The sequence below is a fragment of the Nyctibius grandis genome, chromosome 7 (assembly GCF_013368605.1).
Source record: "Nyctibius grandis isolate bNycGra1 chromosome 7, bNycGra1.pri, whole genome shotgun sequence".
Lineage (NCBI taxonomy): Eukaryota > Metazoa > Chordata > Aves > Nyctibiiformes > Nyctibiidae > Nyctibius > Nyctibius grandis.
In genome coordinates this window covers 8742967-8769954 of record NC_090664.1, presented here as the reverse complement: position 1 = coordinate 8769954, position 26988 = coordinate 8742967, and the positions used below count along the sequence as shown (strand labels likewise).

The window sequence follows — 26988 nt, the reverse complement described above, 5'->3', positions numbered from 1 at the left end:
ATGCGGGGAGATGGCGGCGGGCCGGGCGCTGGCCGCGCTCCTGGCCGCGCTCCTGGCCGCCTCGGCGCAGCTCCTCCAGCGGGAAGGTAGGGATGGGGATGGGGATGGGGACAGGGCGGCGGGGGCTGCGCCGGGGCGGCTCCCTCTCACCCCCGGCTCGCCCGGTGGGGCTGCCCGGGCAGGGGGGCCCGCCCGGTGCGCGGCTGAGCCCCGCCTCGCTTGTCTTGGCTGCACCGCGGGCGAGACACCGGTGACTCTGTTTTGTCTCCGTGTGCTACTGCTCATTTAATACCTATTAGTTCTTAAAAGGGGGGGAATAGGGTAGAATCGCACCTGTAACGTTCACAGGGCGCCCCGGGTGCTGGCCCCCGGGAGGAGCGTGTGTGTCCCCTGTGCGGGCAGGCGGGGGTGAGCGCCGGGGCTCGCCCGTGCGGGTACCGGTCCCCTCCCCGGAGCGCAAGTTGAGCGCGGCTCTGCCCGGCTCTTTGTCCCGGGCGGGCGGGAGGCTCCTGCGAAGGCGCCCTGCTGCGCCGGGGCGCTGGAGCATCGCTTCGAAACAGGGTTGGAATAGGGACAACCAGTTTCAGCACCTCTCGTTCGAACGTTCCTTTCTCTTTGAAATAAATGCTAACAAGAGAAATGATTTAATCTTTACGTCCTCGCTGGCTGGACTATCGATTATGCAAGTAACTTCACAAAGTCCTTTTTCCCTGGACGCGAGAGGCAGCTGCATTATCTGTAAAGGAGCAGGAGCTCGCAGCGTTGCGCTCTGTGTTGGACCGTGAAGTCGCGTAACCTTTTAAGAAAAAAAAAATGATATTATATATGGAGAGCAATGGATGATCTGGACATGCAGGGAAACGGCGTGGCTTGTGTGCCCAGCCGGGTCGGGTAGTTCAATGAGAGATCGCTGCTCACTACTATGTCTCTTGAAATTCCCGGGTGCTTGGTGCAATCCTGTGTATATAACCCATGAATAATTTTCTCAAATCCTGCCCGCGACACCAAAAGAATTCCGGTTATGAACGCAGAGACGGTCTGTGGGGTTTTCCTCAATTTCCAAAGCTGCTTGTTTGCAAAAAATGCCCGTCCTCTAATCTAAACAGTCTGGTTTATAGCTATTAGTCCTGTTAAAGACTCTCGAGGTATGAGTCCTTCTATACAAAATAACTGCTGAGTTATTTGCAGTGACTATGAATAACCTAAACAGTCTAATGTGAAATTCATACCATTTCTATTGCCTTTAGCTGCACTGGTTATACTGAAGTGTGGCTCACAGCCATTGTTATTATAAACAACACAGCCTAAACAGTGACTGAAATTGGACAGCATTGAGGTTTAAGTTTCAAGCTATGTAGTCTTTTTAATTAAATATTTGCATTTAATGTATTGCCTCTGGGTCAAGTGAATGACAGCTATTTGCCTCTTTAAGCCTCTTCGAAGAACAAAGAAATATTATACTGTGGTTAATTGTGTGTTGTTTTCAAAGAAAACAAACTTTTAAACAGATGGGTCAGTACTAGAAGGAGAGTAACTAAACTTTCCAACGATCTTGTATTGTTGAAGTAGAAAATGAAAAAATCCTCAACTGCATCTTTTTTCATACGTAGGTCTAGACCTTCACTGGGAGACGCAGCAGCCTATTAATCATACATTCACACATTATTCATCACCCTCTGGTCAAACTGTGTTACCAAAATCCTTTTTTCCTTTTATTTTCCTTCCCCATGAATCTTTTTGATGCCTCACATTAATCTTCATGGGCTTGCTTTTGAGGCACAGTACAGCTCTTTTTGTCCAATGCCTTTGACTTTTGCTTATTGTCATCTGCTCCAGCTTCTTCCCCTCTCTCATGTTTAAAACATCCAAATTACGCATTTGCATTGGTGTTAAAAAAAAAGTTTATACCTGCTTTATGCAAAGTTGAGCCCACACTGTTAGTTTGGTTGGGTGTGGTAGTGAGCAGGATGGTGGCTGTGGGTGCAGGCTGTGCCCCTGGAGAGCCAAGCAAGTCTGCTGTGAGTGTGATTGTAATAGCTCTTGTCAGGAAGGTGGCAAAACCAAATCAGATGGGAAGGTACAGGAAATGGAAGAAAGATGGTGGGTCTGAGGAATGTCTAGCCTATCCTTATTGTGCAAACCGTCCCTACAAACAGACATCTGTGTGGTCAGGGGCTTCTTAGCTTCATCTAGAGGAACAGGGGAGAGAGTTCTCACCAGCCAGTGACCTTGCCCTCAGGCAAACAGTGAAGTTGCTCTGTAAAGGAAATTTAGTAATGGTGAAGTGGCACAAAACACCACTGGTGGACCCAGTAGTTTGCTGCTACGGTTGGCAGTCCCTCTTCCTACCTCCTTCAACCCCTTCCTTTCCAGCTGCACGCTTCTGCCCACTTGTCCCTCTCCTGCACAAGCACCACCACTCCTGTGTGACAGGTCCTCTGTCATCTCGTCAAACTTGCTAACTCAGTGCTTCCCTCCTCTTTGTGGACCCCCAGACCCCAAAAAAAGAGATGGCTCAGTCTTGGCTGCATTAGCGGCGTGGGTTGGCAGGCTGAAGGTTGTGATAGTGTGAGTGGGACCAGGGAGGGGAAAGGCACCTTCCCAGGTTTGTTGGCAGATCTCGTGTACCTGGTGAGTCCTTCATCCCAGTGCGAGTTGCTTTTGTCATTGCACAACCAAAACTGTAATTGGAACATTTCCCTGAGCAAAGGTTTGTCCTGAAAACCCAAGATAGTGCAGGTTAAGATTTTCCCCCACACCCCTATGTAGTTTGTAATTTTTAAGGTGTTCCCTTTGCCCTGGTGCCGATGCTGGTACTGGCTCTGCTGTTGCCATGTTTTGGCTGCAGGTTGCAGCAATCTCCCTTTCAGTGAGGGCAGGTTTAGGTTGGGTGTGCAGAACCATGCATGAGGTGGCCATCAGGCACAAGTGCCTCTTCTCGGCAACTGGTGATGCTCTGGTGGGATGGCTACAAATCTTGGTGAGCCTATCTGTAAAGCTGTCTCTTGTCATCCTTGAAGAAGTTTGTTCTTCTCTCGCCTTCTCCCACCACCCTTTCCCAGCAGATGCTGTATTATAGTATTGTCCTTACTTTCCTGTAGGAATGTGTAGGTCAAGCGTGGCTGGTCACATTGTCTTCAGAGGAGCTTGTGGTTTTTCTTCAGATGCAACTTTATGCATAACTTAAATTATAAAATGAATCATTAATTAACTTATAGGTGGGAAACCACGTAAAGAAGTATTTGGTGCAATAGTTGTGCATAGATGTGGGAGTGTGAATGAAGTATTGCGTATCTGACCTTTGAAGATATGTTTTCCAACTAAGAACGTGTTTCTTTGAAACACTAATAATGAAGTTAATCAGACTTTTATGATGTCTATGAAACATAAACAAATATTTCAGATTTCAAGTATCCTTATATGATAAAATCTGAATGTGTATTTTGGAGTTTGTCTTTAAAATGTCATTGTTATAACTGAATTTGCAGATAACGCCATGTTGTTTCTTGCTCTACCCTCCAGTTAAATTTTTCTTGGCAACTGACTGAATTGAGTCACGCGTCAGTCTTAACTTGTAATGCTGCTGCTTTTTATAAAATTTAAAAACCCCAAGCTGTTCGCAGGGTCTTTCTGGTGTGCTGACAGAATATAAGTAACCATCCTGTTTGTGCTCCTCTGAAAGTCAGTGGAAGCTGGGTTATTTCCATTCTGAATTGCTGTTTGCTTACTCGATTGAGACCTCTCCTTTTAAGACCACAACTAATGTGCATAAGTATTTGGCTGTACCTTTTTTTTTTTTCACTTGCCTCATGCCATTGTGAGCCTGGAGTGCTTAGTTTTTACGTTCTAGAAAATAACGTGTGTAGAGTAAATTACTTGTTTATTGTGTGTCTCAGTTCTGGTGCTACTACCTTAAATTTTCCACCAGAAAATACGCTTAATTTTTTTTTCTCAATTCCAGATTTTTTGGGGTTTGAGATGTTTGTTTTTAGTAGGTGAGCCTTGTCTCTGTGTGGTTTTCATTTGTTTGTCTTTTTTAAGTCTGAAAGGATGCAGAAGTAATGTGACGGCCCAAATGGGAATGTGAGGTGGTGGGAACATGAAAATATTTGAGGATTAATACACTGAATTGAACTTGTTGTCCATAGCAGCACAAATGACAACCAATTTGGGTGGCCCAACCAGAAATACTCAGTTAGGTTGTGGTCTCTGGAGTCACATGTAAATGAAGTTTCTCCAACAGCCATACTCTTGGTCATGGGGTTACATACGCAAAACTGAAAAAAACAACAAATAGCAGCCATTTGGCCAAGAAGTGGTCCAGGAGAGAAGCAGCATGATGTGGAGGGCCGGCTCCTGAGGCTGGCTCCTTAGGTGGCTGGTGAGTCTTTTGTGCCTGGGGTTGTCATTTGATAAGCTGCGCTGGCTCATCAGCCAAAAAATAATTAAGGGGGAGCAGGCTGAAAAGGATTGTTTTTTGGCATTGGCTTAAGGCACAGGCTCAAATGACTGGCCAGGGGAAAAACAGGGAGTGGAAGGGTTGGAGGCTGTTGAAGCTTGTGTCTAGAGTACCACCATGGACCTGTGGCATGGAGGAAATTATTCTTTAGCTAGGTTACCTTCCTCTCATTTTTATTCTTTCTTGTGTGCATTGTCTTCCTACACCGTAATGGAAGTTTCTAGACAGAAATCAGGGCTTGGTTTATGAAATAATGGAATAACATTTCCCCTACCTGGTATCAGGTATCCTTTGGGTCAGTTGTGTTCAGGCTTGTTAATTACTTAAATGAATTAATCTTATCTATAAATAATACTGGATAAAAAAGAAAGTAGGAGGAAAGCTACTGAAAAATAAAGTTTTGGCTTCTTGAAATAAGTAGCAGCAGTATTTTCACAAATATGTGTTGCTGGGGCTCAGTTTATTGGCATAGCCATTATCACCCAGCTTAATTGATATTTATACACGTATATATGTTAAATAAAAAGCTTTGGAATCCACATCTGCCAAAATCTCAATCTTAGGTAGAGGCTGAACAACTTTGCATTTGGTAAATTCCAGAAATATTTCATATTAGAAATTGTATGAGGAGCCATCCTTTGAGAATAAAGTCAAGACACTTTTGGCCTTACCTGTGTTGACAGCTACAGCTGTGAGTGACAAGGATATGATGTGTTTGCAAATGGGTGTAGATCATAGGTGACTCATTCTTTTTCTTCACTAGTTTCTCTGCATTGATTAGATTTTCATTTGCTTTTGGTAATTGCTGGTGGCTAAACATGACCACCTTCAGGTCCTGGCCAGTGATAGACGAATGCAACCTGAGACCAGTGAATATGCATGGAGTCGTACCCGTTCACGTTGTGGCCGGTGTGGAGCTGCTGGTGGTGCTGGGTTATTGCTGGGGCTGTGTGGTGGGAAGCTGGCTGTTGCTCACTGCTGTCTTGAGCGGGCTGTTCACTGAACTGACCAGTGATTTTCTTACTACGCCTACAGCAGGGTCCTCCTGCTCTCTTCTAGGTGCTCCTTTGAGCTCTTGCTTTGGATGCTTTCTGGCCATGGTCTCCACAGAAGAGCTCCTAGAAAGGCTCAGCTGCAGCAAAGTGTGCATTAGACTGGGGGATGTGGGAAAAGCTGGTCTTGGATGCCAGTTTTGATCTAACTGGTCTCTTTCTTGGGTAATCCCATATCTTCTCCCCTTGCTTTTGTTAAGTTTCTGTTAAAATTTTTTTACAATTATACATCTTTAATATTTTTTATAATTTATAAACCTTTGTCTGACTGAGGGAAAGACTGAAGGTGTCATCTTAACGGAGCACTTCCAGCAGTTTCCGGGACATTAACCATCTCACTGAGGCTGTTCAGGTATCCCTGTCAAACCTCAGCTCTGGAGCGGACAACATGCCTGCTGCAGCACAGGTTGATTTGTTGGAGCCAAACCATTAACCAATTCCCATAAAGCACCTGGTGACTTTTGGTGGTCTTTTAGTAGGATTCAGCTGACAGAGCCTGGTCACCATCCCTCAACTCGAAAAATTCACTAATCTGACAGAGGTGTGACCATGCAGATTCCTCTTGTTCAACGTCTGGTTGTGCAACCAGGGCATGAAGGAAAGGATGTGGGTTGTGCTGCGCCTAGTAGCTGGCTGTTATTTCAGAGCAAAATCTTCTCTTTCTGTATTAGCTGGTGACAGAGGCGAGGGTTCACTGCCTGTAGCTGAACCTGCCCAGTGTAGATAGTATTGATGGGACCTCCTGGAAGACCTTCAGGAAGAGCCAGCTGAAGAATCATGCTGTGACATCTGGTAGATGTGCATTTCATGTATGTTAGTAAGGTCTCATCTGCTTCTGAGTGTCCAGGCTGCCACTGTGGGAAAATCTGTGGGAAAATAGATTAATTTTTTTTTCTCTATCTCATATAATGGGGGGGAAAGTCTCACCTGTGCCTGTTCCATTGGACACCTTTTAACAACCATCCTCAAGGGTGCCATGGAACAGCCTGCTTCGAGCTGTGCCTTTTTGATTTCTTGGGGAACAAAGTGAGCGTGGTTACTTGCTGTCAGAGCAAACTCTTATTTGGAGAGGTACGATCACACTGGCATTTTGGAGTTGGCTCTGGCTCTTCTGGGTCCGTGGGTGGAGCTGAGAGATTAGTGTACGGAGACAGCAAACTGTGAGGGGTGAAATGGGATGATCTGAATTTCCTCAGAAGTGAGAGACAAAGAGCTGTTGGCAGTATATTTGGTGTGGGAGGGACCACTGATTGTGAAACACACTTTTCCACCTTCGTTAACCAGAGCCAAGACCAAAGAGCTGCTCAGACATGCTCCAAGATGCTGTCCTCTCACTGGCTTACATCAAGGTAGCGAGAAACTTCACAAGCAAATATCCCTTTGATCAAGGGAGGCTCCTGCGGTGACTTGTGTAGTGTCTTAGTGTTCCTCATGCCAGTGGGACATTCTCTTGTCAAGTTGCACAGCCCCATGTATCTTACATTTTGTACATTGTATGTGAGTTGGCAGTCACCTTGCAGTCAGCATTCACTGAGCTCTGCGTCTCACTTCTACAGAAGGAACAAAACTTCGCATCTGTAAAATAAGAATAAAATAAAAAAGGCAGCCCAGAGTCAACATTCTCCCTTCTGTAATTACAGCTAAACTTGCCAAGTCCCAAAGAGTCTTTTTTCCCCACTTCTGGTGAAAAAAGCTTCTTTTAAAAATGTTTCTTACAAGGGAGTATATGAGTGTCTTAGTTATCCTTCTAAAAAGGTTCCAGAGAAAGTGGTAGAAGTACTGAAATTTAATATTGGGGTTTTTTTTTTTAAGTTATTGTTAAACTGAAGGTACTTTATTCCTTTGAGGCAATACAAATTAACTTAATGAATTAACAACTTTTGAGTGAGCAACCTTGTTGGCCTGGGGTACTGACAGACCTTCTCTGGTGAATTGTGCTGGGGTGGCTTGTAACATCACTACTGCAGGAGTGCCCACCCATCCTCACTGATGAGGAAGAGAAGGGATGTGTGACATCTCGTCTGCTTCATATCCCCATCCTCACTACCAGTTTAAACCATCTGTGAAGATTAAGGGGCTTGTGCTGTGGTGGCTGAGGAACGGATATTCTCCCCCAGGTGCCCTCTCACGAGATGTGAGTAGTTACCCTGGCATAATAGTCATTGGCAGCATCTATCTGTAAGTGTTAACAAGCTTTGCAGATTTTAAGCTTTAATTTTCTGGGTGATTCCCTGAAAGCAACCCTTTCACAAAATACGGACCTCATATCCCAAGCAAGCATGGAATTGGAAGACAGGTCTAAATATAAGGAGATCATTGAGCAATGTAGAGAGTAGTTTACATTTTAAATGTAAACAGAAAACCTGTTTGCTTTATAAAATCCAACATGATTTCAGCAGCTTGCAGCAAGCAGGGTTGGCTGTCATTTGTGATGGTGCCTGTGATCGCCGTTTGCTGCTCACAGCACTGTTTAGCAGGCGAGAAGAGTACAAATGGTGTATGGGTCCCTGACTAACTTTGCTAAGGCTATTTCCTGGATGGGCATTGCAGGTGGAACTGGAGGAGTGGATGATGCTTGGGCAATGGGTCCTGGACTCAAATTGAAAAAAGAAAGGTTCAATAAGGCAGGTACAAAACATTAGAGTCGGGAAAGCAGGGAGACATTTATTCTTTGAAATATTCTTTGACCTGTTGTTGGCAAATTTGAGTCAACTGTGCAATGAATTGCATGGTAGAAGATGGGGAAATGGATGACCAGGTATAGTGTTGGTGCATCTCTTTTAGCTGAGACATTGGTGTACTTGCTTGTGATGCAGGAGCTGGAGCCTGCAGTCCCCCATCATGCAAGAGACAGCCTTGAGGTCCCTTCACTAGGCGAAGGGTGTTTTGGATGGATTACTCTGAATGTGTCCTACTGATGGTGCTGTCTTCTGCACCGAGTCTGTCCATTAGATCAGCAACAGGAGTTCATACGGCTTGAAACTGAAATCGCTCAGTTTATGGCAGGGTCACTGCATTGTTGAGTCGCACTCCTTGCTTCCCACTGTCTTGCCATGACCTTTGCAGTAGATTATGTGTAGTGGAACAAACTCAGCAGGCTATGAGCGTGCCTGTGGGCCAGCATCCCTGCAAGGGCTCAGAAGAGGCGGTGAGCTCTCCAGGGGAGCCTACCGAGCCATAGAGGCAAACAGCACTGCGGTGCTATCCATGTCCCGAGGTGGTGGGACGAAATGCTGCAGTGGATGAGCCCGTTCTGTGGAGAGGTGTGTTGGTTGTGTGGGTTCGGATCTCCCTCAGGCAGAAGAGGGGTTTGGATCCAGGTACTTCATATCCGGAGTGAGCGTTGCCGCTACTCGTCTTCTGCAGCAGCCCGTCTCTTTTGGCTGCCGCCGGCTTATGAATGGTGTCTGAGTCAGCCCCATCCAACTGGTTTTTATTAAGAATGGCTGAAGTGGAACAAGCCCATGGTTTAACCAGAATGAGCAAACCAACAGTTTTTGTACATTGTTTTGGGATAAATTAATATCTGGGATTTTTTTGTTGGGGACTCTTGTGGGCTTTGGTTTCTTGGTCTGTCTGGGTTTTTCCTGGTTGTTTTAATCCATCCTGTGAAGTCATGAAACAATCCATAGATCCTTATGGATAAATTGCTGCAATAAAATGCAGTTCTCTAGCCAAAACTAGTTGGACTCTGTTCTCACTCCTGCTGTGTTTAGCAAGGCACTGTACATAGCCATAAAAATTGCTGTCCTGCCAAGTCCTTCCCTTGTACGTATGTACGCATGCTCTCTGTGAGTGCCACTGCTTCTGCTACTCTCCGACTGTCTTGTATATTGCACACCCCTCTCGTAGAGGAAAAATGTCCTTTTGGTGTTTATAGTTACATATTAAAAAATACTAGGGTATTAGTGTCAGGTGTAACCACAGTAGATAAATTTAGGCTAAACTCTGTGGAGTAATCCAAGTTGGTTTACACTATGCAGTTTGTTTCTAACTGGAGTTGGAGAGCTCTGAGCAATAAAATTCATTAAAAGTTTGGGAAAATTATGCTGTCAAGAAAAAGCTAGCCAAGGTTCATTTGTACAGAGAGGAGCATTACTGAGTGGTAAAGGAATGCTGTGATGAGACAACTATCATGAAGGCACAGTCTTAAACAAGGATGAGCAGTAGCGAAATCCAGTTGCATCAGGGAAGGTGCAGATTGAGATTAGGGCAGTTGAAGAAATAGCCAAGGGAGGCTGCAAAACTGTAATTGCTTAGAGGAAAAAAATTTAGGGTGAGATCAGATGTCTACGTCAGCCTGGGAACCAGCTCAGGACTGGAGGCTTCATCTCCGACATCTTCTAGCCCAACGGTTTCGTTGCTGTGTAGGCAGAGAGTAGATCCAGCTTCAGCAATGCTTCCTCTAGTTGGTTTGGATATCCTGTGTGTCATCACTGTGCGGTATTAACGAGGCGTGGAAATTCCTTCTTTACAAGAAACACATACAGTTACTGGTAATCCTAATAAAAAGGCATGCAGTGGGAATCATAGACAATGACAGATCAGTGTGAGTCACGAAGATACTCATGTTTATAAAAGTTCTGCAATAAAGGTGATTTTAAATAGTCTCTCTGTTGTGCTGCATGTTCGTGGCTATATTTGGGGGGTTTTAGCCATTTAGTCATTTATTTTTAGTGAATTTGGGATCACTGGATATACTTTCTGCATGATTCTTTTTCCATTTTTCCTATGAAAATGAGATTTGATAGTCTGATGTTGCTTAGCACATCTCTAGCAGCTGGCTGCATTTGACATGACAGCGCTGTGCTCTTATTATTTAACCAAAATGATTATCTGTGGAGTTTCATCTTAGCAAGCTGTTTGTTTATGCTATAATCTAGCTTGGTGTCTATCCTTGTGTGGGCTTCTAGCAGACAGCTTTGCTGAGCCTAACTGGCTGTAGATAAAGGATAGATACAGATCTGCATCCTTGTTGCCTACTGGGATGCTGATATATTGATCATTGCAGCATTTCTGCAATTTTGGGCAGGTCCTGTTTTGGAAAGCTGAGGCATGGGCCACATCCATGCTGCAAAGTGATACGGAGCTGACAAGAATCTGATCTTCTTGCAGGGAGATTAAGTGAATGACTACATGGTCATGAAGTCTGGAAAAGGGGTGGGGGGCAAAAACCCCAGGCAGCAGAAGTCAGGCCTTTCAAGGGCTGGGGAAGATGACGCTTTGTTTTGACCCTTATAGGAAGGCTTTGCTTATTTCACAACGCCATTTAAAATGTTGAAAATTTCTGTTCCATGGTTCCTTCGGTTCCTTCTGTTCCACGCTCAGGGCGTGTATTTGTTTTATTTTAAAGCTATTCATGTGCTTAAGGTTATGCTTAAGCTTAATCCTCAGGACTACAAATGGTCTTAGAGCTGTGCATGAGCATTTAGTGCAGAAGGGTTGTCTGTTAGTGACCCTGGTGCATTTCTTCATCCTGCCAGATTGGCCACATGGCCATGCTGCCCCAAGGATGAGAGAAGGAACAGTGGTAACTGTTTGACAAGAAAGTGAGGAACAGATTTTTCAGTCATACTTACAAACTGTAGATGAATGTGACAATTACCATATGCAAGAAAGAAGCCTCTTTTGTCCATAGTTATTAGTTATTGGTATTATGCTATTAACACTTCATATTTGGATGACATAAACATCAGAAAAATTATGACCATCATGGTCAAAGGATATTTTGTGCACTAAATGTGATAAATAAACCCCGAAGAACCCAAAAAGCATCTGACGGTATGGAAAACAGAACTCTGGGATAGGCTGGAAGTAGTTGTTTCACTTTCTCTTCTGAAAACTGCTTCTTCCTGAAGCATGGGGAGAAGCAGCTCTGCTTGCTGGCTTTGCTTTGCTCTTTTCTTTTCCCCACCCCTCGGACATTGCCCCTGTGATTGTCCCCTGTGTGCTTGGAAGGTCATTGCACGAGGCCGTTCTTAGCCTGTATGGTCATCTCTTGGGTTTTTTTTCCCTAATCTGGGAAAACCCAGATTAAAAACCTCTACAAAAGCATTTCTAAAGCAGAAATGCAGATGCTGAGTAGTGCCAGCCATTGGAAGAGATGAGGGAATTCAGTGTAGGCATTCAGGGCAGAGGGCTGTCCTGTCACTTAAAAACTGTAGGAAAGTTACTAAGTGACCAGGTTCTTACTAATGGTGTAGAGGGTCAGTAAACTTATCATTACAAGTATGTGCAGAAATTTGGCAAGTCTCGTGGTGTTTGAGGTTTTCATTTAAAGCCTTTGATACTGGAGGCAAATAGGTAAGGCAGTTTCAAGGGCTTGCTAAGTCTTTTGACTCCAAGATTGTGTAGAAAAGCCTGAAAGGCTGGAAAAAGGCTCAAGACCACCAAAACTCAAATAAAAGCATAATGGGGTATCTCTGAGTACTCTCTTCTGCCCTGCTCACCCTAGCAGTGAGATTTTGATGCCTGGTGTTTGAAAACCTGGAGCTGCAATGGTCCCAGTGGCAGGGAAGGATGATAGCCCGTGCTGACTGCTCTATCCCCAGGGCTGTCACAAAAACATTGCAAAGAAAGTCAGGCCCTGCAAAACCATGAGATTGCTGTAAAAATCCAGAGATTTTAAAAGGGAGTTTTAAAAATAAGACAGGTGGTTTTTGTGGCAACTTGAGTCACTAATGCTATATGCTTCTCTGCAGCTGCGAAGTTTTGAGTTGGATGGGTAGGTTGGTTGAGGGTCTCTGCTGTGCTCATCTGCCATGAGAGGACTCTGCTGATCAAGTATTCCCAAGGTGGGCTCAGCCCCGCAGCCCTCACCAGGTGAGCCCCTGGGTCTCCTGGCTTCAGCCAGCCTCCTTACCACCACCATGGTGATAGCAGCTGGCATGGGCCAGGATGAATGTTTAGGTGCTCAAGGGATGGCGAGCAGTCAGGCAGAGCCCAGGGTGCCCTGCAGATGTGCATTTCTGAGCCAGCTGTTCTCTCACACTTTCCTGGCACTGGGAATGGCTGCAGGGGCTCTCCTGGGTTGCCGCGCTTCTGGGTTCATTAGGGTAAATCTCTTTTTATTGGGGTTAATGAGCAGGAGGATTCCTAACCTGGCATATGGGCAGAGCTTGGTCATACAGTCCTGCATGATGTCCCACTCAAGGAATAGACTTTTTTGAACCGAGCTTGGTGTACCCTTATTTCTAGATCTCTTGGGTTTTTTTATATACATAAATTATTTTTCTTTTTCCATAAACACAAAAGGAACAAGTGCTGTAGACACTGTGATTGTATCTTCCATACACTAAAATAAGGAAGGGAGAGTAGTGAAAACAAATGGCAGAAAGCTTGCCAGCTGACATGTCCTCAGATTTTCACCTGGGGCTGGGATACGGTTGACTTCAATGCAAACTTTGCTCACTTCAGCCAGCTGGGCTCAGTCTTTGCTAAGCCTCAAACTGATGCTAATAACTTTTATAGTCATCTTTTTCTAGACATCTTCAATGTCCAGTTGGTGCTCCCTGGTGTCTTATGTGAGTGTATGTTTTCAGAAGACAGTCAGGTTTGGTCCATTTGTTGATAAACTGCTACCCTTTCAATATGAGACAACCAGTTCCTGTGACAGCTGCTCCTGCATTTGGTAGTGCTTGAGGATGACTTGAAATACGTGATGATTGAGGCTTTTATGTGTTCCCCAAAAGCTGTTAAGTCTATGATGGTCATGTCAGGGATGGAGAGGAGGTATCAAAGCACACACAGTCCGTCCCAGGCCACAGATGCCTTCTGTGCTGCTGAGGGGCATTGCATGGATGCCCTGTACCTTCAAGGAATGAGTTGTAAAAGGTGGGGAGGGTGGGAGAGGGCCATGACCACATGTATCTATCAGCCAACACTCTCTTACCCAAAGCTGTCGTGTGTAGGAAGATATTTCTTGCTTGTTTGTCTCTTCCTTGTGCTGAGGACCGGAAAGCTTTCTCATAGAGCAAACCAAACTGTGCACTAGCTAACGCTGTGTTAATAACTAGGAATAGCTGAAACTCTTAAGCGTCTGTTGGTATGTGCTTTTGGTATCGCTGGAGTACCTTGTCTGGTCTGGAGTAATTTTTGAGGCATACCCAGAGATTCATCTGTTACCGTTGGGTGCAATTAAAGTTGAGGCTTGCTTTGTTGTTTGGCTGCTGAATAAACTTCCTGAATTAAGTCACAACTTCACGGGTGCCTTCAGAAATGAAGCAGGCTCTATGATGGGCATAACAGACTGAAAACCAAAATCAGGACAACAGAAATTTGAAAGAAATAGCTGAGCTGCTTTTTTAATGTGAAATAAATAACACTGATGAAGGTAAACTGGAGCAGAACTGGTCCTACACAAATTTCTTGTATACCTCTCTCTGGGCACATGCGGCAAGCGTATTTCTGTATCGTCTGTGTTGGGCTGGAAGAGCCAAGGCATTTTCTGTAGGTCCAACACCAGAGACTTTTGAAAATATGGATGCAAATGTTTCTTCTGGCAATGTGGCATCTATGGGGATGTGTGGAGAGGCTGGTGATACTCGTACATGCTAGTGACAAAACACCACTATCTTTTTTTTTTTCTTTTTTAGCTTCCTTTACGATCTCTCTTGGTAAGGTGGACAACATCACAGTTATGATTAAATTGAGACCCGGTGTTTCACCAAGCTGTCAAATTCGTGTTAAAAATTTCATCAGGTCTGAGCTCAAGATAAAGCCTGGGGAGAACGTGACTTTTACCTTCACTTGTAGCACTCCAGAGAGGTATTTCATCATGGAAATTCAGAAAAATATTGGTAAGATACAGGTTTTTAATTTTTCCGCCAATGGTAATTTTCCTCCAGTAAAACCACATTGTTACTGTATGAAGGTATCCTCTATAATCTTGAGTAAGAAGAAATCTTTGAACACTGACAAATAAATTTGAATTACTGAAACTATGCAAGTTAAAGTGTGTCATGGCTGGCAGAATTGATGTTAACTTGGCTGTTTCAGAAACAGTTAAATGATAGTTTATTGCATCAATTCCTTGCTGCCTTCCCTTTCCCCACAGTTTACAAACCCATCAAAGAATGACGTCTTTCCTGTCAAAAGCCTCTGAGCAATGATAAGGATGTATCACCCACATTATTTGTTGAACAGCTTGATTGTGTCTATAAGGGCAACAGAAACATTGAAGACATGCACATGTTTCCTTATATTTAATGAACATTATTGAAGTCAAGAAACTGAAAATTTGGAAGTATTGTAACTAAAGCTTTGTTTGCTTTGAATGTTATCCCTGGTTTATGTATGTTAATGTACTCTTTAATGGCATGAACACATGCTACTTCTCAACAAGATCCCAAACTTCATTGGACATCCAGTCTTTGGTAACCTCTTCGTTATTTTTGGGGTGGTGTTCAAGGATAGTTCTCTTCACATTTTGGAGTTTTGTTCATATGATTCATGCAAACAGTAATGTTCACAATATTTCACGACATATTTGTAAGATACACTTGTCATATTTCTTCTTTTAACTTAGAGCCTAGACATTGATTAAAGTATGCTTACTTCTAGTGTCCAGCTTGAAATACCAAAATTTGGATTTTTCAGAGAAAAGTTTTTTCTAAGTTCTCCCCAGAATCCTGCAGTGGCAGTTGTTGTTATTCATCACTTCTGCAAAATCTGGGGCCCGGGTTGTTCGTCAGGGCAGCAAGGAAACGAAGATATAGTTCATGGCAAGCAGTGGAAAATTTGAAGCTGAATGATTTGCCAGGAATGCTCTGAGTGAGATGGGATAAAATCGGTTCTCTAGATCCATGACTTCCAGCTCTCCTGACATGGCGTTTCTCCCTTTTGCCCATTCAGCGCTCAACCCTATTCACTAAATACCTTCTAAATTCTTCAGCAAACAAGGCGGGAATACTAGAGACAATGAATCCCTTCTATTAGTCAGCCTGAGTAAAGCAGGTTTATCCTGTCTACTCTATGGGCTAGGAGTCCTGTTTAGAGACAGCATGTGACCGTGTTACAGGAGTGTCTTTTAGTGCGCATAGAAGAGAAGTTAAGTGCAACCTAAAAATTGTGAAAATAGCAATGAAGAGGAAAGTGTCAAATTCCTCGTTTACTTGAACGCTTTCCAGAGTGTATCATGGCTGTTGTCTCTCTGCGTTTAGACTGTGTGTCAGGCCCGTGTCCCTTTGGAGATGTTCATCTTTACCCACCGAGGCTACCTCGCCTTAACAGGACTTTCATCTGGGATGTGAAGGCAAGTACGAAGGCTGGACTTGAACTGCAATTTTCTGCCCCGTGGCTAAGACAGATTGAACCAGGAGAGACGTGCCCAGATTTCATTAGCTACAACATCAACAGCTGTATTGATAAGGCCACGGTCAACATTGGCACCTTCTGCAGGAATGGCTCAGTGTCTCGCGTCAAGCTGCTGGGAGGAGTCATCTTGTCTCTGCACCTCCCATGGGACTCGCCTCTCACCACCTCAGGCTTCAACATAGCTAACAGGGCTTCCATAAAACGTAAGTTTGGAGTACTGTTTCCTCACCTGTAATCACCTTGTGCAGATTGCAGCATAATTCTTTAAACCTTTCTTCTCAGGTAACCTAGTTTTGGTGGTGCTATCCCTAATTCCCTTCTACTTTATGTATTCTAAAAGCTGTTGCGTGGTTTTTTGGTTTGATAGTTCTTCTGGGGACAAAATATCTTAGTTTGATTGGTTAATAATTGTGAAAACTGTTGTGTTGCTCCTTTTGGTGCACATTACTCGTTTTCAATCTCTTTAAACTTCCTAAAACTTAAACATACCTGCTCTGTTGTTTTTGTGTTTTCAGATAGGTGAGAGTAGATAGCATAATTAGAATGAGCCAAGAGAGTCGTTTGCTGGTTGCAGTGTGTAGTTGGGTTTGTTTCTTTTAAAATAAAGATTCTTTAACTTGCTGAAGACTCAAACTGATGCCTCTCTTCAGGAGAGGAAGGGGAAGCAGTGCCTGGAAGGCACTTGAGGCTGCTTAAATACAGCTATCTGTTTCAGTTTGCCCAGTAACATAAAACATTGTGTAATAATCTTAAAATACCTGGAAGATTATATAGCAATCAGTGGGTTACTTTGTGATCTTGTGACAAACCCTCTTTGAGAGTTGTTCTTGCTCTTTACTTGAATTCTGCAGTTGTTGCCATCAGTTATGGCAATAGAAGGGACCTGGTCCAGGTTTGAGCTTCTAGAACACAAGTTTTTGTAACTCCTGGCACTCGTCATAGTTGCACGTCATTGCTGGAGTCCTAGAGTGGGACTGTAATCTGTGTACCCAACTTCACGCTGCCAAGACTCATCCAAGCATAAAGTGTCTTAGAGTCTCCATGGTTCGCATTTGTGTTTTATCATGCACATTTGAGGCTCTTTGCTGGCATGCTCTTGTTCGACCTGGGAGGTTTTTGGATGGAGAGCTCCGTGCTGATATGAAAGCTCACATCTTTTATTTCCCGAAACCCAGTGAAGCAGAAGCAGTTGTCAGGTTGCGTGTTTGCTCTTGTAAAGCCAGGAGCAGAAGTAGGAACTAGCATCTTTCCTTTCCAAAAAATAAAGGCTGTCCATGTTCTTGAAAGGTGAACACACTAAACTAAAAGTACAGCATGAATACAACCCTTACCTTTTCTATAATTGAAGACAAAAGCATCAACTCGAGTATATGTTTTAGTCTGAGGGTTTTGGAATAACCTAACCTGTAGCTGAAGTGGATGGTCACACTGTCAAAATAAAAATGCTCTGCTGCTAGGGTGCTGCATGTGACAATGTGTCTCCTTTAATTGCAACTTCTTTTGTGTGTTTTTTCCCCCCATCTTTTAGGGTTATGCATTATTGAATCCATTTTGAAGGGGGAGTCTTCAATCACCCTGATGTCCCCAAACTACCCACTGGGCTTTCCAGAAGATGAGCTCATGACATGGCAGTTTGTGGTTCCTTCCAACATGAGAGCAAGCGTCTTTTTCCACAACTACAGCCTCTCCAACTGCGAAAGGAAAGAGGAGAGGGTGGAGTACTACCTCCCCGGCTCCCTCAGCAACCCAGAGGTGTTCAAGCTGAGTGACAGCCAGCCCGCCAATATCGCTGGCAGTTTCAACCTGTCCCTGCAGGGCTGCGATCAGGATGCTCAGAACCCGGGCATCCTCCGCTTGCTCTTCCAAGTTGTCGTTCAGCACCCGCAGGTTGATGAGAGTAAGTATCTGCTTGCCCCTTCCATTGCTTTTGCTTACAGATGCCTGGGCTGAGCACCACAGGGAAGATAAATGATAGTTTTTGTCATTTTTCTTGAACTTTGGACCTTCCTTGAGTTTAAGGAGGTGGGTTGCCAAGCAACGCTGAGGCCTGTTTTGCCACGCGGGGTACGACTGGCCGTTGTCACAGCAAGGCGGACAGTGATGCTGAAATTTGTCATTTGCAATGGAGTATAAAGCTCCATCGTAGATTTTACACTGTAGCTTGTAAGTGGAGAATTCCTTTCCTTTTCCAGTGCCCGCATCCTGTAATTGAAAAACTCCTTTAACACCTGAGGTATCAGGTCTTGCAAGTTGTATAAACAAAGCTAATCACCGGGTAGCCTTTCCTTGCAACTGTGTTCCCTCTGGGGCCCAGCTATCAGGCAAGGACCATAACTGCTTGATTGGAATCGTCCAGGCTCACGTGTCGCTGCCTGTTCTCCAGTACAGAAATCAAGTTCAGGCTTATTTGAACAGTTTTATTTTCACCTGTAAGGTTAAATGTTTTCAGGGTAATTCTTAAAATGTGAGCCCAGGTTTCTGCTCTGTACATAAGCAGTTGCACTTAGCCAGGTGAAACCTGCTGTCACGGCTAGTCAGGATCCATAGCGTGAACTGGTGAAATTGGAGATGTAAAATTTTCTTCATACTACTAGTGGCATCAATATGCATTTCTTTCCTTCCTTTCTTACTTACTCTGAGTTTGGTTTTGCTTCCTAGGGAAGCCTGAACATCTTCTAGTGTGAAGGAGGCACACTAGGCATGGAAGGTGTCAATAAGATACTCCACTGATAATATCCCCTACACATTTGGATGTTCTTAAGGTTTCTTGCTGCTTGTTGCTACACTAAGAATTTTTTTTCTGTTTTCTTGCCCCAAATTCAGACAGGCTTAACACAACGACTTGTAATACCACAGCATCTATCGAAAAATAGAAGTAAGAGGCCTGGCTAGGTAATGAGCTATGGAATGAGTGATTTATGCCCTGGCTTCTTAGCTCTGACCTCAGTTCATGGTGGAGGTTAATAGTCAAGGTGCCCTCACTGCAGCGGAGCAGGTGGGGGGAAGTCTGCGCTCCTGACTACCACTGCAGCAGGAGCTACTTAGAGGTTTTCTAAGTCATCTTAGAGGGAAGGAAGTTTGAATGGCTTGTACCTTGAAGTCACGTATCCAGAAAGGGTCTGTAGCATCTCACCACTGTAATCCTCAGTTCTCTCTCTAGTCTGACTCCATTCATGAACAGCAAATCCTCCTGAAACTGTTGTTAACCAAATTATGTTTGCTTACCTTTCTTGTGTGTTGCACCTTGGAAGCCAGACAGAGTGAAAACATTGTATTCAGTTAATCAGCTTTATCTCCCTTCTACTTTGGAAAGCAAAGAGGAATTTTAATATATTTATGGCCAGTAGATAAGACGATAATCGCCTAAAAAAATAAAAACCAGGTTGTCATTTATTGAATGAAATGCAAGTAATAAACCACTTGGATTTAAAAGACAACAGTGATTTCTCTAGGGATTTTATAGGATTTCATGAGTGATCTTGTAGTTATGTAAGTTCCATCAAAGATTCAAATTCAGCCCTCAGGACAGTATTGAAAATTTTATTTTAAAAAAAAAGAAAAACAAAAAATGCCATCTGCAGTGTGCAAGTTAAACATGACTCTTATTAAAAATGCATTAGTATCTGCGTATTCTCAAAGCTTCCAAACATTTGGGTGTTCCACAGCTGTCTGTGGTGCTTGTCATTAAAGAAGAGGAAAATACAGCTCTTTCCAATCAAAGTAATTTCTTGATTGGAAATTCTAACCCTCTCTGTGTTTAGCTGCTGAAAAAAAAAACCCACAAAACCAAAACCAAAAAACCTCCGAAGAATGAATAACCCTGCAGTAGAAATCCTAGGTTCTGTGCTTGGTTGTGGCAATGACTTGGAGATTTCTGCCTGACCTCTTGCCTTTTTGTGTGTCTGATTTCCCATACAGGTAAAAGGTATTTTCTTCACCTTTTATTTATGCCTTTGAGATCCATAGCTGAAATCAAAAAATGAAGAGTAGTAATAGTAGATATATTTTTTTTTTTTAACCTGTCCTTTCTTTGACATCAGAGACACGTGCCTTATTAACACCATAAGGATGCTACGTTGATCTCATATCTATCTTTCCACATGATAGGTAATCTTTGTGAACTAATCTACAGCCATAATCTTGGAATTTTTTTGCTCTTTCCTTTCCTCTCCCCCTTCCAGATGTTCTGAGTATTTGCAGCTGTCATTAGCTTAGGTGGGAGGAGGTGTTTGTCATCCCTGCTTACCCTTGTTGTTCTGACTTGCTGTAGCAAGTCATCTAGGATATCACAGACTGAATGTCTGAGGTTGGCAAAGACTTATGGAGATCATCTAGTCCAACCTCCTGCTCAAGCAGGGTCAGATAGAACAGGTTGCCTAGGACTGTGTTCAGCTGGGTTTTGAGTATCTCCAAAGACTTCACAACTTCTCTTGGTAACCTATTCCAGTGTTTGACCACCTTTGCATTATTATTTTTTTTTTAATGTTTAAGCAGAATTTCCTGTATTTCAATTTGTGCCTCTTGCCCCGTCACAGGACACCATTGAGAAGAGTCTGCACCGTATTGTTTACGCACACATGCACACATCCCCCTGAACCACCTTCTTCAACTAAACAGTCTCAGCTCTCTCGGTCTCTTCTCGTATGAGTGATGCTCCAATCTCTTAAGCATCTTTGTGGCTCTTTGGCCTTAATCCAGTACCTCCATTTCTGTCTTGTACTGGGGAGCCCAGAACTTTACCCAGCATTTGCAGATACCTCACCAGTCCTTTAGCAGAGGGGGAGACTCATTTCGCACAAACTGCTGTTGGTGCATTCTAGCATAGCCTAGGAAGCTGTTGGCCACCTTTGCCACAGCAGCACATTGCTGGCTCATATTCCACTTGGTGTCCACCAGGACCCCCAGGTCTTTCTGCAAAGCTGCTTTCCAGCCCCGCTTTTGCAAACTTGCTGAGGGTGCACTCTGTCCCACTAGTGAAAATGTTAAGCAGTTTTGGCCTCAGTACATGCCTCCTTAAGCAGATCTTTGAGCTGAATCTCACTGTTTGAGAGAGGGTGCCAGGGACGATGGTTGTTGTATGCACCTGGGCACCTCAGGTCCAGCGAGCTCGGAGGGCTTTGTCACTGGTGTGTGGTAGGGTATGGGGAAAGGGGTGGACTGCAAAAGTGGTGCCTAGTGTTGAGGAAGGGGGAAGGTGCTCTTTACTTTTCAGGGTTAACTCTGCCAGCTCTCAGGTTTGCTTTTCACAGCAAGTCAGAAAATATTTCTGGTAGAATGCTTTTGAGCAATTAAATGTAGGGGCAGTGTGGTAGTTCAGTCATGCTGTTGAGGGAAACCAAGCGGTCTAGCAAGGCGTGATCCTCGGCCTTCCCACCGGCGTGGTGACAGACTTTAATTATTTGTGGCATCTCTTTCTGTTTTTAACTGTCAAACAGAAAAGACTTTTAGGAAGTGTCTTTGAAGGCTCCAGCAACCTTCATAATGACTGCCAGCACTTCTGCTGAAGTACAGAACTTGGCAATCTTTTCCCTTTTGAACCATATTTGTACTTGCATTTAAATTAACATAATCTTTAACTGACTCCAGACAACCAGATGTGCTTAATTACTGACTTTGGACAATTTTCTTCAGCTTGGCTCCAAAAACCCTACATGAACAAAAAGTTAGCTGAGATGGAAATCTAGCAATAAATAAGAAATCTGAGAATGGAGAACTTTTTTCCAATCAACTGTTGTGTGATTGGTAGAGCTGACTTTAAAAGAAATAAGAGAAACCCCTTAGAGAAAAAGAATCTAACATAATTGGCTGAGGTCCTTACATTATAGCCTAACCAGTTCAAAAGGGGCTAGCAACGTGTTACCCTGTTATAGCTGGGAAGTGGTAGGAAATGGGGTTTGTGTGTGGAAAGATTCAACTCTCTAAATTAGAAGAGCGATACAATACTGCCTGAGTTCGTATTTCACTGATGGAAAGAAGTAAATAATGTTTTCTTAGCTAATATAGAAAGAGCTGTAACAGCTGCTTGTCTAATGGGGTGAGAAGAGATGAAGGAAGTTCTGCTTCACACCACGCTTCCTGCCAGTAATTGCTCTGGGATGTTTTTCGTTGCAGATGTCACCCATTTGGTCGACTTGAGCAAGGAATGGAATATGACTGTAACGATTCACTTTGAAGGGTGGCCCAGCCGCATCCCGCTCATGTCTGAACCGATATGCCTGATCTGTAAGGACCCTCGCACCTGCGACCGCGTCTTGACTTTAGTGTCTGGCGCCGTCTACAAGATCTCCTTTCTGTGCAAGGACTTGTCCCGTCTGAGGATCACAGCTGAAAAAGGCATAAGTATGACAAAAGTGGCTTAACATTTTTTCCTAGGGAATGCTTTTGCATGTTTTTCCCCAGGGATCAGCCAAACCTCCTCTTTCACTTGGGCTTTAAATAGAATGAGGTTGGAAACCAGGCTTTGGCCGGCTGGGAGACGAGTACAATGAATCTGGAGACAACCTTGTTGTTCACTGTGTCATTCTGCCTTTAAAAATAGAAACTGCATAGCCATTCCTAGAAGGAAAAGGACAGAAGGCACCTAAGAATCTTCTCGCTGAAAACTACAAAATATGGAAACAGAGCAGGAGAGCCATAAATCTTCCCATGAAAACGCAGGACCAAGGTGGCCACCAGGAATGCATCTTGTGCCACTTGCATGTCCACTTGTTGTAGGATTTTCCCAAATGCTTTCAACTACCAGTAGAGAAAGAGTTTTAAAGTATATATCTGCACCTTGACTAGTCTGCAACTGTGTCCCAGTCAGCAAGTGACAGAGCAAAAGTAATGTCTTGAGTGAGGGATTTTGAATATGTTTGTCTCTGTTGATTTCTTTGGTGTTCTGCACCCTTTTAAGGAAAGCTCTTTAAATACAAACGATACATGTTTGGGTAAAGGCTACTAAGAGAGGGTATCTTCTCAGGTAGATGCTTATCTGGGTCTGTAACACAAAACTGACAGTACCTCGTGTGTGTACTCTGGTACATAGGAAAACTTGCTTTTCCTAGATATTTCCTCTGCAAGAAAAATACAACCCTTGGGACTTGTTTTTGTGATTGCAGGCTGTGTTGATCTTCGGTGGTGTCAGAGGAAGATCTATTCCCTTTTGGTGCCAAAGGCTATTACCCAATTGCCGATTCGACTGCATAAGTTTATTTGGAAGCTCTTGGCTCCCGATCTGATCAACATAGAAATTATGTCTCCATCCTTGAAACTTCAGCAACACGTCCCAGAGCAGAGGTGCAACACAAGCTACAGTTACAGCATTGTTAGTGCCACCCCAGAGATGGAGTTGAATGTTGGTGTATTCTGTCCTGGTGGATCCATTGAAAAGATTCAGATGAGGAATAACATTACCATATCCTTAAAAACATTTGGTAAAGGATTTCCCAGTGAGTCTAACCATCAAGATCTGAAAATGTCTTTTGTGTCACATATTAAAGGTAAGGTAGAGGTTTGTACTACTTTGTTGTACAGTGTTGGATCTCTCAATATGCTTGTTAGAGTACATATGAATGAACAGAAATAAAAGTTCAGTTCTTTAGTCCTGAAGCCATTGCTAGGATCGATCTTTATCTGAATCAATGAGGTGGTTTATTCCCGGAAGAAGGAAGGAACTTTGTACTCTATATGGCAGATAGTTGTTTGTGGGAAATTCTGCAGATGTATCTGTGCTAATTGGGATAATTACTGATGTGGAAGGGTTGTTAGGTGAGTTGAATTGCTGGTACTGAGATGCAGGTGACTGTATAAATTTGCTGGTCACAGGTATAAGTGATGCTTTTTTGTTATGGAGGAGAAAGACCAGATAATTTTATGTGCTGAAAGAGAAAGCTTTAAGAAAAAAAAGAAAGTATCAAGACTAAATTTTCATTTCTTTATTCCTTTCCTTTACTACAGATGAGTGCACTTTCACTGTGAGTCCAGATCCAAAAGCTAAAGTTTACTTGCAGACTCCCAACTGGCCATATGGTCTACCTCCTTATGTCTCCATATCCTGGTATGTCGTCATGCCCAGCAAGCAAGTTGCCCGCCTAGGGTTCTCCAAGGACCGTATGGGCATCACTTGCGAGACGGGTCGTGCCTATGTCAACATAAAGGAAGAGACACTGGGGGCAGAGGAAATTGTGCGCCGTGAGGATGAGCTTCTGCCCCAGCCCCGAGATATGTATCACGGCTTCTGGGTAAATATCTCCAACTGTAAACCCGTGGATAAGACGCAGCTGACCTTGCAGTTCCACGTGACTTTTGCTGACAAGCAGATAGGTGAGTCCTGTAAGGTTGTGGTGGTTTGCTTTCCACTTGTTTCCTTACTTTCCCTTGGGGAAACAGTAATGGATGCTGGTCCACCTTGGGTGTGGGTTTTATGAGATCTCTGCCTTCAGAAATACCTGTCCCTCAAAAACGTCTGAGAGTTACAGCTGGGTACTTCTAGAGGCTGGGGAGGAAGGAGGATTTTTAACACGGTTGGGTTTTTTTTTATGAGACAGGGGATTGCAGGGCTCAGGGGGAGTAAGACTGGATTTTGGTTTTTTTAATTTAACTTTTTAAATTGGAGATCACAGCCAGAAGATATGAGATCAAGTGACGTTTTTTCCCTCCCAAGGTCACAGACCTTGTGAACAACTTGGTATTTGATTATGCAAACATATTCATCCAGGGAGTCTTTACTTCATGTTAGCAGTTCAATTAGTCTCAGTGTTCACATGAGCAAGAAATCGCCCTTAGGGCAGGTCTGACCATTTAGTGGAGTGCCCTGACTACTAACAGCAAAATCTGTATTCTTCTTGTTGTTCATCTCCCTGAAATACAAATTATTAAAAAAAAAAAAGGCTGGGTGGTATTTTTAGGGTAGGCTTTGTTCGTGTAAATTTGCTTCACATTTGCAGTTCCTCTTCATCTGTGGGAGTCTGCTGTCTGTAGAAGTATTGGCTACACAGGCTAAAGCTGAAACAGTATCAAATTAATTTCAAAAATTATTTTCTCATTTTTTCCTTTTCTTTCTTTTCTTGTAGTATATACTTCTTTTAAAATGTGCAGCATTTTTGTTAGCTCACACATGGACTTTCCTGATCAATTTTATGGCTCTTGGAAAACACTAGGTCAACACAACATGTGTATTTCAGAAGAAAGGATTGTATTGAGGGGAAGTTGGTGACATGTCACTGTTTCCTTTGTTGAGTCCCTCTCTGTCTCTCTCTGCACTTTCTTTTCTTCTCTGCCTATTCAGCCAGAGGCACGTGAGACGTTGTGGGTAAGTTTAGCAGCACATGAGCTGTATTGAACTCTTGGAGGTGGGGTGGGTGGTTAGGTTTTTTGGCTGTGCTCCACTGCTAGCAGCAGGAGTTTGTCATTGCTTGGCCTCCAGCCTCTTGGAAATGGCTCATGTTACCCCACAGTGCACACAGCTCAGAAACTCCTGCTCTGCAGGCAGCTGGTGTGTTTAGAAACTCTTGAGGAGGTTCAAACCCAGCCAGCTTCTAGGAGAAAGCTGGATGTTTTCTCTCTCTCACTCAGTGTCCTTGTACCTTGTCTGTTTGCAGACCTAGGAGTGATACTTGCTGTGGTGGCTGGGGCTGGAGTTCTCACGGCTATTGGACTGACTGTGTGCTGTGTTAAGAAGAAGTAAGTCCATAATTCGTCATGTATAACTTAGCCGTTCAAGAAGGCATTTCAGTAGAGTTGCTGGGCCCTCTGTTGCATGTGCTGACATAGATCCCTTGAACAAGAGTCTGAAGCATGAGGTAGGCAATGCACTGGCAGTTGAAGTAGTGCGCCTTCAAGAATGCTGCTTTGCTCTAAATTGATTGACTTTAAGAGTAGAGCAACACTCCCGGAGTAGCATCACTTCAGCCCCCGGTGCGTTGCCTATCTCGGCCTTAGCACAGGCCGATAAGATATTGGTTGGACTTTGTCAGCGATTCCTGCAAAAAGAAATCTCAATGAATGTGGCTGCTGCACGTGTGACTCTAGACAAGGCTTTGTTCAAACAAGCTGTAAACTCACTCACATATACTAAGAGGTATCTTTCATCTACACAACCTCCAGCACCTTCTTCTGGAGTTTGAACATCAGGTGGGAGCATTTTTGTATGAGATGAGCCCTTGGGGAGAGAACTAGATTGTGCAACACAAACATGCTTAGCATTACTCATGCAAGCAGAATCTGAAGCCATTGATAGCTTGGGGTTTCTGATATGCGTACGGTCAGCGCTAGCAGGGTGATTGGGTCCTGAAGCTGTAGAGCTGGCATGAATTTGTGCAATATGATCTGATGGCTTGTAGGTCCTATTAGTGTCTGTGGATGTTGGGAGACTCTGTACATTGCAGAGCTGCGACCCCTGTACTTAGGAGGCCATTTGAATTAAACTTGCAAACTTCAGGGTCAGCAGAACAGCAGTAGGTAACCAAATAATGTGAAGTTATTTTCTGCTTTGCCAAAAAGCCATGTCTGGACTCAAGAGTTTTTCCTAAGATTGCAAGTAAAGCCTTCAATCCAGGTAGGCTGGGTTGCTGGGATGGGTAAACAGAAGCTGCTGTTACTCAGTTCAAATGCACTAGCCATGTGTTTTTTCTGACCTGTTAACAATTTCAACTCTGCAACAGGAAGAAGAAAAGCCAGAATCCCATGGTGGGAGTGTACAATGCTAACGTGAATACCCAGGTGCCTAGAAAACAAGGCTTGTTCACAAAAGGGAGGAAAAACAATGAGTCTCATGTCTACGCAGTTATTGATGATGCTATGGTCTATGGGCACTTGCTGAAGGAATCCAATGGCTCAGTCGCTCCAGAAGTTGATGTCTACCGGCCTTTTGACGGACCCATGGGTAGCTTGCCACCTTCTCCACCTCCATTCTCCTTCAGAAAAGACATTAAATGCTCTTCTAACACCGAGGAACCTCCACCTCTGACGGACACAGACCATGACACTTACACATTTGCTCATCAGAAATCAGGGCAATTGGAGGACAATGGAGATACAACTGAAAAGAATAATGGAGATACAACTGAAAAGAATAATGGAGATACAACTGAAAAGAATAATGGAGATACAACTGAAAAGAATAATGGAGATACAAGCATGTCCTTGCTGGAAAATAAGGAACAGGACAGTTTAGTGGAGTAA

The 26988-nt window shown here is 43.8% G+C and overlaps 1 protein-coding gene across 1 annotated transcript; it reads left to right on the top strand.

Moving 5' to 3' along the window:
- Positions 1-26988, top strand: CDCP1 (CUB domain containing protein 1). The gene is made up of 11 exons (XM_068405477.1): positions 1-86; positions 6796-6860; positions 14106-14309; positions 15672-16028; positions 17354-17722; positions 21937-22164; positions 22926-23306; positions 23764-24129; positions 25407-25488; positions 26469-26872; positions 26945-26988. Exons 1-11 carry the CDS (start codon positions 1-3, stop codon positions 26986-26988), a joined length of 2586 nt encoding a protein of 861 aa, XP_068261578.1.